Source organism: Conger conger, chromosome 4 (assembly GCF_963514075.1).
Source record: "Conger conger chromosome 4, fConCon1.1, whole genome shotgun sequence".
Classification (NCBI taxonomy): domain Eukaryota; kingdom Metazoa; phylum Chordata; class Actinopteri; order Anguilliformes; family Congridae; genus Conger; species Conger conger.
The window spans coordinates 2,097,323-2,111,239 of NC_083763.1; the positions used below are offsets into that span (position 1 = coordinate 2,097,323).

The following is a 13,917-nucleotide window of genomic DNA, read 5'->3' on the forward strand; positions in this document are numbered from 1 at the left end:
TCTCTAGACGGTCGGGGGGGGGGGGGGGGTGAAGACATCACCATGAAGACTAAACCAAAGACATTTACAGTTATTTAGAAAAGAGCGGCTCAGAGCTTTAGTTTGTTTAACACAGAACACTTTAAACTGTGAATAGCTGCTCCTCAGCACAGCTGAGATTACTGCTCTGGAGTACCGCCGGCAGCGACCGCACGCCAGGCATCCACCCTCAGAACTTCGGCGTGTGATCCAAACTCAAACAGGCCCCCGCACTGTCGAATCAACGCCCCATACGGGACGAACCCCGCGCACTTTTAAACGAAGGAAAGTAGAGGAAATAGAGACGGAGCTCACCGAAGATCTCCTTGGTGTTTTTCAGCCGGGCTCCCCGGAGCAGGAGGGTCTCCGGCCCCAGAGGTCTGGTGGGACAGTAGGAGGTCAGCGGCACGTTCCAGCCCCCCCTCCACACAGCCCCCCCTCCTCCACACAGCCCCCCCTCCACACAGCCCCCCCCCCCTCCACACAGCCCCCCCCTGTGGCCTACCCCCCCACTAGGGGGCGCACTAACGGGCAGGGGGGGTGAGAATCATGTTCATAAGAGCCGGGCGCATTAGTGACAGAGCCAATGCTAACGTCACCCCTCCCTCCCCCCTCTCCTCCCTCCCCCTCCCCCTCCAGGACCCATCCATCTCACCTTACCACCTCTTCCCCGTGCAGTGTCACCGTTATTCTACCAACAAACCTGGAGAGAGGGGGAGAGGGGGAGAGAGAGAGAGAGAGAGAGAGAGAGAGAGAGAGAGAGAGAGAGAGAGAGAGAGAGAAAGGGGGGGGGAATAAGTTTCTGCTGAACAAGAGGAGCAGAAAAGTGCCGCAGAGTCTGAATATGAAACAGTTACTGTGTGTGTGTGCGAGTGTGCGTGTGTGTGTGTGTGTGTGTGTGTGTGTGTGTGTGTGTGTGTGTGTGTGTGCGTGTGCGTGCCTGCATGCAGGATTGATGGTTCTGTGAGTGATTGATAGGGGGTGGGGGATCAGTGGGGGTGATTGATAGGGGGTGGGGGATCAGTGGGGGTGATTGATAGGGGGTGGGGATCAGTGGGGGTGATTGATAGGGGCGTGGGGGTGATTAGTGGGGGTGATTAATAGGAGGTGGGGGATCAGTGGGGGTGATTAATAGGAGGTGGGGGATCAGTGGGGTGATTGATAGGGCGTGGGGGGTCAGTGGGGTGATTGATAGGGGGTGGGGGAACAGTGGGGGGTGATTGATAGGGGGTGGGGGATCAGTGGGGGGTGATTGATAGGGGGTGGGGGTCAGTGGGGTGATTATAGGGGGTGGGGGGATCAGTGGGGGTGATTGATAGGGGGTGGGGGATCAGTGGGGTGATTGATAGGGGGTGGGGGGATCAGTGGGGTGATTGATAGGGGGTGGGGGATCAGTGGGGGTGATTGATAGGGGGTGGGGGATCAGTGGGGGTGATTGATAGGGGGTGGGGGGGATCAGTGGGGTGATTGATAGGGGCGTGGGGGTGATTGATAGGGGGTGGGGGTGATTGATAGGGGGTGGGGGATCAGTGGGGTGATTGATAGGGGGTGGGGGGGATCAGTGGGGGTGATTAATAGGGGGTGGGGGATCAGTGGGGTGATTGATAGGGGGGGTGATCAGTGGGGGATCAGTGGGGGTGATTGATAGGGGGAGGGGGGATCAGTGGGGTGATTGATAGGGGGTGGGGGGGATCAGTGGGGTGATTGATAGGGGGTGGGGGATCAGTGGGGGTGATTGATAGGGGGTGGGGGGATCAGTGGGGGTGTTGATAGGGGGGTGGGGGATCAGTGGGGTGATTGATAGGGGGTGGGGGTGATTGATAGGGGGTGGGGGATCAGTGGGGGTGATTGATAGGGGTGGGGGGATCAGTGGGGGTGATTGATAGGGGGTGGGGGATCAGTGGGGTGATTGATAGGGGGTGGGGATCAGTGGGGGTGATTGATAGGGGGTGGGGGATCAGTGGGGGTGATTGATAGGGGGTGAGGGGATCAGTGGGGGTGTTGATAGGGGGTGGGGGATCAGTGGGGTGATTGATAGGGGTGGGGGGATCAGTGGGGTGATTGATAGGGGGTGGGGGGTCAGTGGGGGTGATTGCTAGGGGTTGGGGATCAGTGGGGTGATTGATAGGGCGTGGGGGGATCAGTGGGGTGATTGATAGGGGGTGGGGGATCAGTGGGGTGATTGATAGGGGGTGGGGGATCAGTGGGTGATTGATAGGGGGTGGGGGTGATTGATAGGGGGGTGGGGGGATCAGTGGGGTGTTGATAGGGGGTGGGGGATCAGTGGGGTGATTGATAGGGGGGTGGGGGGGATCAGTGGGGGTGATTGACAGGGTGGCTGGGGGTGATTGATAGGGGGTGGGGGGTCAGTGGGGTGATTGATAGGGGGTGGGGGGGATCAGTGGGGTGATTGATAGGGGTGGGGGGATCAATGGGGTGATTGATAGGGGGGTGGGGATCAGTGGGTGATTGATAGGGGTGGGGGGATCAGTGGGTGATTGATAGGGCGTGGGGGGGATCAGTGGGTGATTGATAGGGGGTGGGGTGATTGATAGGGGGTGGGGGATCAGTGGGTGATTGATAGGGGGTGGGGGGTGATTGATAGGGGGTGGGGGGTCAGTGGGGTGATTGATAGGGGGTGGGGTGATTGAGGGGTGGGGTCAGTGGGGTGATGATAGGGGGTGGGGGGGATCAGTGGGGTGATTGATAGGGCGTGGGGGGGGTCAGTGGGGTGATTGATAGGGCGTGAGGGTGATTGATAGGGGGTGGGGGGTCAGTGGGGTGATTGATAGGGGGTGGGGGATCAGTGGGGTGATGATAGGGGTGGGGGGGGATCAGTGGGGTGATTGACAGGGGGTGGGGGTGATTGATAGGGGGTGGGGGGTCAGTGGGGTGATTGATAGGGGGTGGGGGGGATCAGTGGGGTGATTGATAGGCGTGGGGGGTCAATGGGGTGATTGATAGGGGGTGGGGGATCAGTGGGGGTGATTGATAGGGGGTGGGGGGATCAGTGGGTGATTAATAGGGCGTGGGGGGATCAGTGGGGTGATTGATAGGGGGTGGGGGTGATTGATAGGGGGTGGGGGATCAGTGGGTGATTGATAGGGGGTGGGGGTGATTGATAGGGGGTGGGGGGTCAGTGGGGTGATTGATAGGGGGTGGGGGTGATTGCTAGGGGGTGGGGGGGTCAGTGGGTCGTGGGGTGATTGATAGGGCGTGGGGGGGGTCAGTGGGTGATTGATAGGGCGTGGGGGGGATCAGTGGGGGGATCAGTGGGGTGATTGATAGGGCGTGGGGGGGATCAGTGGGTGATTGATAGGGCGTGGGGGGGATCAGTGGGGGATCAGTGGGGGTGCTGGGTACCTGTACAGGTCTGCCTCAGGCTGCTGGCACTCCACCACGCCCAGCAGGGCCTCCAGCTGTGACACGGACTGGGACACGGCCGTCTCTGGACCGCCAGGTGCGTCTGCGGAACGAGAGGGGGGGGGGGGGGGGGGGGGGGTGAGGCGGGGGGTTTGGCAGGGACACCGCCGCCAGGGATTCGCGGATCAAACCTGGCAACCCGACTCCAAACTGAGCATCTCTCAGACTGCTGCCGCCAAGCACTGCAGCATTTCTCTGACCTTCGGTACCCGCCCTGTACCCACCCTGTACCCACCCTGCTGTACCCGCCCTGCTGTACCCACCCTGTACCCACCCTGTACCCACCCTGCTGTACCCGCCCTGCTGTACCTGCCCTGTACCCACCCTGCTGTACCCACCCTGCTGTACCCGCCCTGTACCCACCCTGCTGTACCCACCCTGCTGTACCTGCCCTGTACCCACCCTGCTGTACCCACCCTGCTGTACCTGCCCTGTACCCACCCTGCTGTACCCGCCCTGTACCCACCCTGCTGTACCCACCCTGCTGTACCCGCCCTGATACCCTGTTGTACCCACCCTGTACCAGCCCTGTACCCACCCTGCTGTACCGCCCTGTACCCACCCTGCTGTACCCACCCTGACGCCCTGCTGTACCCACCTGCTGTACCTGCCCTGTACCCGCCTGCTGTACCCGCCCTGACGCCCTGCTGTATCTGCCCTGATGCCCTGCTGTACCCTCTACACCCTTTCAGATAAGACCATTCAACCACACAATGCTCACCTTTTCCTACCACTAAAGTGCACAACAGCTTAGTTTGCCGATGCAGCCTTCAGCAAACACAGATTAGATTAGTAATGATATGTTTACATTCAGGGCCCATAGCTGCTGCTTCTCCCAAAGCACTACAGCCCTGAACAGTCTCCTCTGAACAGGGTTCCTTCACAGTGAGGCCTTCAGCAGCTCTTATCTACAGCCAGGCACTACAGCAGGAACGTCACAGGCCGTCAGGCACTGCCTTCTCTACCGGTGTTGCCCACCCTCTAAACGCACTTTATTAAGTCACTTTGGCTGAAAGCTTCTGCTAAATGACTGAATTATAATCTAAGAGCCCCAGCAGACACTCAGAGAGCAGAGGGGTTCAGTTAAGAGACAGACGTGCACCCCGTCTGCAGAAGAGTTCACGGAGAGAAAAGCAAAGCCCATGAGGCGCAGATAATTAGCCCTCATTAACCTCCAGCCAAAACCACAGACCCTGAGACTGTAAAATGAACAAACACTCCTGGAGAACGGAAGATGAAGTTGTGCTGTAAGGGCTCTGCGGCTCTCGGACCTTCAGGTTGGTCTCCCCGTCCAGGCTGGCCGTGGTGATGTGGCAGCTCCCCTCGGCCCCGGTCGGAGGACAGGAGCACCAGGTCCGCCGGGAACGTCTCGTCCTTCGCCACTCTGACGATGTCCCCGACCTGCAGGGAGAGAAACGCCTCCTTCAGTCAGACCCACCGCGCCTCTTCACACGCCTCTTCAGTCAGACCCACACGCCTCCTCCACACGCCTCCTTCAGTCAGACCCACGCGCCTCCTTCAGTCAGACCCACGCGCCTCCTCCACACGCCTCCTTCAGTCAGACCCACACGCCTCCTTCACACGCCTCCTTCAGTCAGACCCACACACCTCCTCCACGCGCCTCCTTCAGTCAGACCCACGCGCCTCCTTCAGTCAGACCCACGCGCCTCCTTCAGTCAGACCCACATGCCTCTCCACACGCTCCTTCAGTCAGACCCACCGGCCTCCTCCACACGCCTCTTCAGTCAGACTACAAAACCGCTGTCTCTACTCCCCCTCTTCATCAACACCGAGAACAGCAGAGCGCATCTCTGTCTCACAATACCTGCAGTTCTCTGTGTAAAATGCGTTCATGGATATTTAGTTCACAGGAAAATGTACACTTGTACGAGAATCAGGAGGGTATTAACCCTTTAAAGAGTAGCTGGAATGCTTTTATTTTTCGTGTTCATGTTCTAGAACCCCACCGCTGTGAGCCACCAGTTACGTCAGCATTAGGATGTTCAGTTAAAAACACCACATGTTGTGACATCATACCTTAAAGGGTAAATGCATACGTGGCTGTGATCTGTACTCAAAATGTGACATGGCACTGGAGAAGTAAACAAAAGATATTCCCCATGGAGACGGTATCTCTGAGTGGACGTTTGCTCAGGCCAACAGCTGTACCGGTTAACTCTTCAGGCCAACACAATTCATCATCAAAACTTTAAATATGTTTCCTATCTTATTTATTACCATTAGACAATTGAACCGTTGAAGGCTCAAGAGTACAAACGTGATTAGAATCTTCTAAACGGAACATTCAAATGCTGAAGTAACAATTCAATTCTAGAACACAGGCATGGAACTTTGAGAAAACATTCCAAACAACATACTGAGAGGGTTCAGTAGTGTCCCTTATAATTCATCAGGACCCCCCCCCCCTCAGACACCCCCCCTCCCTCCCACAGTGCGCCAGGGTTCAGGAGGAATATCGCTTTAACATTCACAGGCCCGGCAGAGCAAACACGGAGGGCCTGAGAATGCAGCGCCTGCTGTTTGCTTCTGACTGACACACAGCTCACACATTCCTCTGCCACAGGGACTACACACACACACATACACACACACATACACACGCAGACAGAGGCAGACAGAGGCAGACAGAGGCAGACAGAGGCAGACAGAGGCAGACAGAGGCAGACAGACAGGTGAAAGCAGACACGGGTTTGGGTTGTGGTTGTGGTTGTGGTCAGACTCACCCTGATGTTCTTGGACCGGGTCTGTACCAGACCCCCGCTCCGTACCACAAACACGGGAGCCCCGTTCACCTCGTTATCAGCCTTGTGCCGGAGCCAGTCCTCATAGCCCTGAGAGAGGGAGGGAGGGGAGAGAGAGAGAGAGAGAGAGAGAGAGAGAGAGAGAGAGAGAGAGAGAGAGAGAGAGAGAGAGAGAGAGAGAGAGAGAGAGAGAGAGAGAGAGAGCGAGAGAGAGAGAGAGAGAGAGAGAGAGAGAGAGAGAGAGAGAGAGAGAGAGAGAGAGAGAGCTTACCCACTGTGTGTGTGTGTGTGTGTGTGTGTGTGTGTGTGTGTGTGTGTGTGCTGCAGCACAGAGTGTGTGTGTTAGTATAATAATAATAATAATTAATATTTATTATTATTAATAATAATAATGTTACAGCTGATGTAGAGAATGTATCCACTCTGTTCTGCTCATATAGTATAATCGGCCAATAAAACAGAAATCATCAGCTGGTCCTGTTCTCTCTCAGTTCCCCCTGTGAGAGAGGAAGCAAGTAGGTATATAAAACCGCACATTAGCGGCATGAGCGCACACTCTCACACGTCTCACACTCTCACACTCTCACACTCTCACACACTCACACACTCACACACTCACACTCTCACACTCTCACACACTCACACACTCACACACTCTCACACTCTCACACTCTCACACACTCACACACTCACACACTCACACACTCACACTCTCACACTCTCACACTCTCACACTCTCACACTCTCACACTCTCACACTCTCACACTCTCACACACTCACACACTCTCACACTCTCACACTCTCACACTCTCACACACTCTCACACACTCTCACACTCTCACACACTCTCACACACTCTCTCACACTCTCTCACACTCTCTCACACTCTCTCACACTCTCTCACACACTCTCACACACTCTCACACACTCTCACACTCTCACACTCTCACACTCTCACACTCTCACACTCTCACACTCTCACACACTCACACACTCACACACTCACACACACTCACACACACTCACACACACTCACACACACTCACACACACTCACACACACTCACCTGCTTTATGGCTGTTACCGTGATGACAAAGAACAAAGGAAGTCCGCTGGTGATGGGGGAGGTGGGCGTGTCGATCATGAGCTGGAACAGGAAATGAGCTTCAGTCGCCAGGGGAACCAGGCTGTCAGATGAACTCCATAAACACACAGATACAACTGTGTGTACTGCAGGGGCCGACCCGTTTCACTTCTGCTCTTAATTATTTAATTGACTCAATCTTGTCTTATCTGACATGTGTATGAGTTCCGGCCACAGCTGCAGACTGCAAGTGTATCCGGATGATTTTACTGAGTTCCAAGTACAGGCTTGAACCGGGGAAATTTATAGAGCTGTCAGCAAATTCAAAACAAGGCAATCGGTTGGAAAAGAACCAGTGCGCAGACCGGCCCTGGAGGCCCGGAGTACTGCCCCCCTGGCCTACTGCCTGAGGCAAAGACAACAGGCCACAGATGAACACAGATCGTTTCTGTAACCACATTCAATACATTCCCAACATTAGGCACACAGGGGAAATCAGTGTTCCTGCATTCCTGCAGTGCGGACAATTGGGCCTGTTCTACTGCAACTGCAGATTACTCTACCCAGAGAACTACCATACCCACAATGCACCACATCCATAACACACCCCGGAATTTACATTACCCACAATGCATCACAGCCATACCACACCAGAGATCCACGTCATTACCCACAATGCATCACTGCCATAACACATCCAGAGATCTACATTACCCCAATGCATTACAGCCATAACACAACCAGAGATCCACACCATTACCCACAATGCATCACTGCCGTAACACAACCAGAGATCCACACCATTACCCACAATGCATCACTGCCGTAACACATACAGAGAGCCACATCATTACCCACAATGCATCACAGCCACAACACACCCAGAGATACACATCATTACCCACAATGCACCACAGCCACAACACACCCAGAGATACACGTCATTACCCACAATGCACCACAGCCATATGGAAACCAGAGATCCACACCATTACCCACAATGCACCACTCACTCACTGAGTTCCTGTCAGTAGAGACTGCACCCACCTGCACCAGGAATATGATGAGGAAGTAGAAATTGGCGATCCTTCGGAACTGCTCAAATAAATTCTTGGGCACAAAATTCCAGATGGTGTACTGCAGAGGGGGAAAGAGGGAAACAGAGTGGGTGAGCGGAGGGTTTCAGAGTCGGACCGGGGGGGGGGGGGTATTACTCAGCTAGCTGGATAAGTACACAGAGCTAAACCTGGAACCCTTCCAAAACACAACACCGTTCTCTGACAAATAAACAAATAAATAACACATGGAGTGAAGTTGAAACAGCTGGTCAGGGTTTCACTCTGAACTCCTCCAGCTAACTCAGTCACGCTGCTCTGTGACACAGCACCTCGAGCCGCCCGGAGAGCAAACAGCAGATGACCCGCGTCACAGTTTGTTTGGTTTAAGGCCTGCCGTTGGACAGTCCCGGGTCTGTCAGGCAGTAAAAACACACCTGCGCGTTTCAGGCCTGCAGGTGAACGGCGCTGTAAACCCTACCTTGGAGGAAATGATGCGGTTGTCAGCGAACTTCTGCGGGACGTAGTGGCCGTGCTCGGGGAAGCGGTTGGCGATGTACACCGTCCGGGTGTCACTCTGGTGCGGCGGGTCGAAGCCCTGCGAGGGACAGAGAGCTCCATAAACACACCTCCACACAAGCGCCATCACTGCGCCCTCAGGAGCATGGTTTAGACATACATTTAGACAGCGGGTCGAAGCCCTGCGAGGGACAGAGAGCTCCATAAACACACCTCCACACAAGCGCTATCACTGCGCCCTCTGCCTTAGACTCAGGAGCATGGTTCAGACATACTTCTGTAATTATTCTCTGCATTTGACCCATTCCAGCAGTGGGCAGCCACAGTGCAGTGCCCGGGGACCAACTCCAGTTCTGAGGCCTGTGCCCTGGTCCAGGGCAACAGCACAACTAACCTGACACGCATGTGTCTGAATGTGGGAGGACACCGGAGTACCCGGAGTCAACCCAGGGCAACATGCAAACTCATGAGGAGTTCTTGTGAGGCAGCAGTGCTAACTGCTACACCACCATACTGTGTGTGCTAGCACTGCTAACCGCTACACCACCATACTGTGTGCTAGCAGTGCTAACCGCTACACCACCATACTGTGCACTAGCAGTGCTAACCGCTACATCACCATACTGTGCGCTAGCAGTGCTAACCGCTACATCACCATACTGTGCGCTAGCAGTGCTAACCGCTACACCATCATACTGTGTGCTAGCAGTGCTAACCGCTACACCAACATACTGTGTGCTAGCAGTGCTAACCGCTACACCATCATACTGTGTGCTAGCAGTGCTAACCGCTGCACCATCATACTGTGTGCTAGCAGTGCTAACTGCTACACCACCATACTGTGCTAGCATGCAACAAGCTTTTCAGTATGTATTCCATGAGCTGAGATACGCAGTCTCTGTGCAACAGGACGATAGCAGACACCCTCATTAAGAGACCACCATCAGCAGTCCCTTCCTACCTCAGTGGCATTAGCAAGGCCCAGATTTGGCCTGATATTAATCTAATGGCCTCCGCGAGCAGAACAAGCAGAACTTTATACGCATAAACACAACAGGACAGCTGAGACGACACTAGCCAGTTTTCTGAAAAGATCTTGAGGCAAAGACCATGCAGTCCAAATCAGAAGAATGCTGAAACAATTCAATGACTGTTACCATAGCATACCGTCTGGGTACATACCAATTGCTCGCTAAACTGCGGCAAAAGCTTTTCATCAACTCTTGAGATCTTGAGACCTGACACAATCTTGCAGATGCCTGTGGTTGACAGCAGATGTTCACACTCCTAAAATATTTCTGAAACAGAGCGGCCAGTCTCCGTTTCAATAACCTTTTGGTGTGAAATACCCTGAGGCGTTGACAATGCCCTAGTGTTGATCAACGAGGGCCAGTGTAGCCGGGTTCTGATATGAGGACTCGCACGATCGACACAGAGACGGTCCACAGAGCGCTTGTAAGGGCAGCTGGACTCTTACCTCTGGAGAAACTGCACTCGGTCTAACGCAAGAGCCTGCACTGTTACCAGGAAATGGAAAATGACCTCACCACCGCCCGGCACCATGAGTCCACGCTCAACACAGCTACTCCTAAACGTGGGTGTGGAATGCCACACCTGTTTCAGGAAGTAAACCATTCCTTCCATTTCCGTCATGACGGAAAAACGTTTTCTCATGCGGGGAACACACTGCTCGTGCAGCTGTAACTGCGGCATACATCTTTCCAACGTTCCCATCACACCGTCAGCCCGGCAACGTGGCTGTGGAGGTCACCAAACACTTCCCCACAGCCCACACACAGGGAGAAACTGCGCATCCGAGCCATCTGTGCGTTTGTGTCAGAGATTAAGGGTCATTACCAAGAGTGCATTGATGTGAGCAGGCGTGAAGGGAGGAATATCAAATAATAAAACTCTCAATATATAACTGACCACCAGGGAGGCCCACACCATCTGTGGTAGGAGAGATCAAATCAAATTCATCTGCATAGTGCATTTTACGAACACTGGTCACAATACGCTTTACAGCGAATGCTGGCTGAAACCCCAAGCAGAGGGCAACGGTGTGATTCCCTGGATCCTCCAGAAACCTCAGGGGGGTCCAGCCTCAACAGGGCGGGGTTCTCCTCAGCCAGACCCCCCCCCCATTCCCTTTAAGCTCTCAGGGTGTCATTACCCCGGGGGAGCTGAGACCGTCTTTAAGATCACAAACCGCTGCAGACTGAGGGATTGCACTCACACAGCCCTGGTTAAATGATGGGCTGCCTTCACCTCAGTGTATTTAAAGACGGGGGGGAAATGAATTGTTGTTTTCGCCGCAACCCGACACCACTCTAACAGCGGGCCATGCGCAGGAGCGCGGCGGCTGAGTGATGAAATTGCATTATGGGAGATCGCAGCGGTGTCACCAGAGAGTAAATTTGGTTCCCGCCGAACGGAGACTCCGGGGGCTCTTTATTTACGACGCGCAGGGGGGCCCGGGGGGGGGGGGGGGGGGGGAGCTGCGGTACCCAATGAGGAGACGGGTCCTCTTTCACTCTGCCTTTCCTCGAAATAACGTCGGTCCAAAATGCAATTTACGCACCGCAGAATAATCCTATCAATCACAGAAATTATACACAACACATCTCAGTACGCTTCTGTTGCTGTGTGACCTCAGTGCTGGGGCTATTGGCTACATGGTGCCAATGGGGCTTTTGGCCACACACACACACACACACACACACACACACAGCCAGTCATACACACACACACACACACACACACACACACACACACACAGCCAGTCATACACACACACACACACACACACACACACACACACAGACAGACACACAGACACACACACACACACACACACACACAGACACAGACACAGACACACGTGTTAGCGCAGCCAGGAAAAGGCTGAACTGGCAGGAGGGATGGAAAGATCATGTTGGAGAGTGGAGGGGCTGAGCCAAAGCCAGCCAGGCCACGTCATCACGGCCTGACAAAAACACATGCTCCCAATTACTGCAGTGTGTGTGTGCGCGTGTGTGTGTGACTGCGTGTGTGTGTGTGTGTGTGTGTGTAGCTGTGTGTGTGTGCGTGTGTGTGTGTGTGTGTGTGTGTGTGTGTGTGTGACAGTGTGTGTGAGTGAGCATGTGTGTGTGTGTGTGTGTGTGTGTGACCGACTGTGTGGGTGTGTGTGTTTGTGTGTGTGTGTGAGTGAGCGTGTGTGTGTGACTGTGTGTGTGCGTGCGTGTGTGTGTGTGTGTGTGTGTGTGTGTGTGACTGCCGGACAACTGCTCTTACTGCCTGAGCCAATGAGACGACTGCTCTTACCGCCTGAGCCAATGAGACGACTGCTCTTACCGCCTGAGCCAATGAGACGACTGCTCTTACCGCCTGAGCCAATGAGACGACTGCTCTTACCGCCTGAGCCAATGTCGCCCCGCAAACACAGCACTTCCCCTAAACACACTAATTTACCCTGCTTCCCCTAAACACACTCATTTACCCTGCTTCCCCTAAACACACTCATTTACCCTGCTTCCCCTAAACACACTCATTTACCCTGCTTCCCCTAAACACACTCATTTACCCTGCTTCCCCAAACACACTCATTTACCCTGCTTCCCCTAAACACACTCATTTACCCTGCTTCCCCTAAACACACTCATTTACCCTGCTTCCCCTAAACACACTCATTTACCCTGCTTCCCTAAACACACTCATTTACCCTGCTTCCCTAAACACACTCATTTACCCTGCTTCCCCTAAACACACTCATTTACCCTGCTTCCCCTAAACACACTCATTTACCCTGCTTCCCCTAAACACACTCATTTACCCTGCTTCCCCTAAGCACACTCATTTACCCTGCTTCCCCCAAACACACTCATTTACCCTGCTTCCCCTAAACACACTCATTTACCCTGCTTCCCCTAAACACACTCATTTACCCTGCTTCCCTAAGCACACTCATTTACCCTGCTTCCCCTAAACACACTCATTTACCCTGCTTCCCCTAAACACACTCATTTACCCTGCTTCCCCTAAACACACTCATTTACCCTGCTTCCCCTAAGCACACTCATTTACCCTGCTTCCCCTAAACACAATGTCGTTTACCTCGGTCTTCAAACTCTTTCACCACAGCAGTCATCATGTCCTGGTAATACGACTCCCCTCGCTCGATAATCCGGATGTCCAAACACTCGTACACTCTCTGGAACTCTGAGAGAGGAAAGGATGAAGTATTAACAATGTTTCTACAACCATTGCACAACTCATTAATAACCCCACAGGGGTTCTCCATTAGAACAGGGAATTTACACTAGTGCTGTAGTCCTGTGATGTCCAGTGATGTGTGGGTTCTTCTGAGCTATTCTCACCAGGTCTCGGGTCATTCTCTCTGAAATCTTTCTTGGTCTTCCAGACCTTGCCTCGACTTCAACTGTTCCATTTATCTTCCATTTTCTAATGATGTTTCTGACAGTGGAAATAAGTTGTTTGAAACATTGAGAATTTTTGTAGCCTTTTCCTTGGTGGAAATGAACCGTCTTCACTCTGAACTGTTTAGAGTAGCCCATGGTTGTTAACACCAGACAGAACAGCCACTGCAGTTGGATACTTTAGAAGGCATGGAGTTACTTCAGAATAAAAAGTTCAGCCCAGAAATTATAGTATAATTATACTATGCCCCAACGAACAAATAACCTGGGTCACCTGACTCATGTTTAACTTTCTACCATTTAGAGTTCAGGTTTGCTTTCGATCACATACAGATTCCTTGTAACAGACATTTAAACCAAGGGAGCCCAAATGTTTTCAGATCACTGTATGTGCTCAGCGTGTGCGTGTGCGTGTGGTAGCACGAGGCGTGAAGACCTCTCTCCCTCACCCTTGCGGGACACATCACAGATCAGGCTCCAGGCTTTGATGAATTCGGGCTCTTTGCTCTGCAGACGCACCACACACTGGTACGCCCTCTTCTTAAACTCCTCCTCCTCGTCAAAGCGCTTCTTCGACTCCTGAAACCAACCAATCCGCTTCGGTCAGTGCTCAGCTCAA

At 53.5% G+C, this 13,917-nt stretch overlaps 1 protein-coding gene across 1 annotated transcript in view; it reads right to left on the reverse strand.

The window, feature by feature from the left end:
* LOC133125968 (phospholipid-transporting ATPase IF-like) overlaps positions 1-13,917 on the reverse strand; it is a 57,957-nt gene that overhangs the window by 32,328 nt on the left and 11,712 nt on the right. Inside the window, 11 exon segments of the mRNA XM_061237728.1 lie at positions 334-398; positions 674-721; positions 3,382-3,484; positions 4,713-4,842; positions 6,186-6,293; positions 7,271-7,351; positions 8,336-8,425; positions 8,825-8,941; positions 10,045-10,121; positions 12,976-13,080; positions 13,748-13,877. Of these exon segments, the coding sequence (XP_061093712.1) occupies positions 334-398; positions 674-721; positions 3,382-3,484; positions 4,713-4,842; positions 6,186-6,293; positions 7,271-7,351; positions 8,336-8,425; positions 8,825-8,941; positions 10,045-10,121; positions 12,976-13,080; positions 13,748-13,877 (1,054 nt within the window).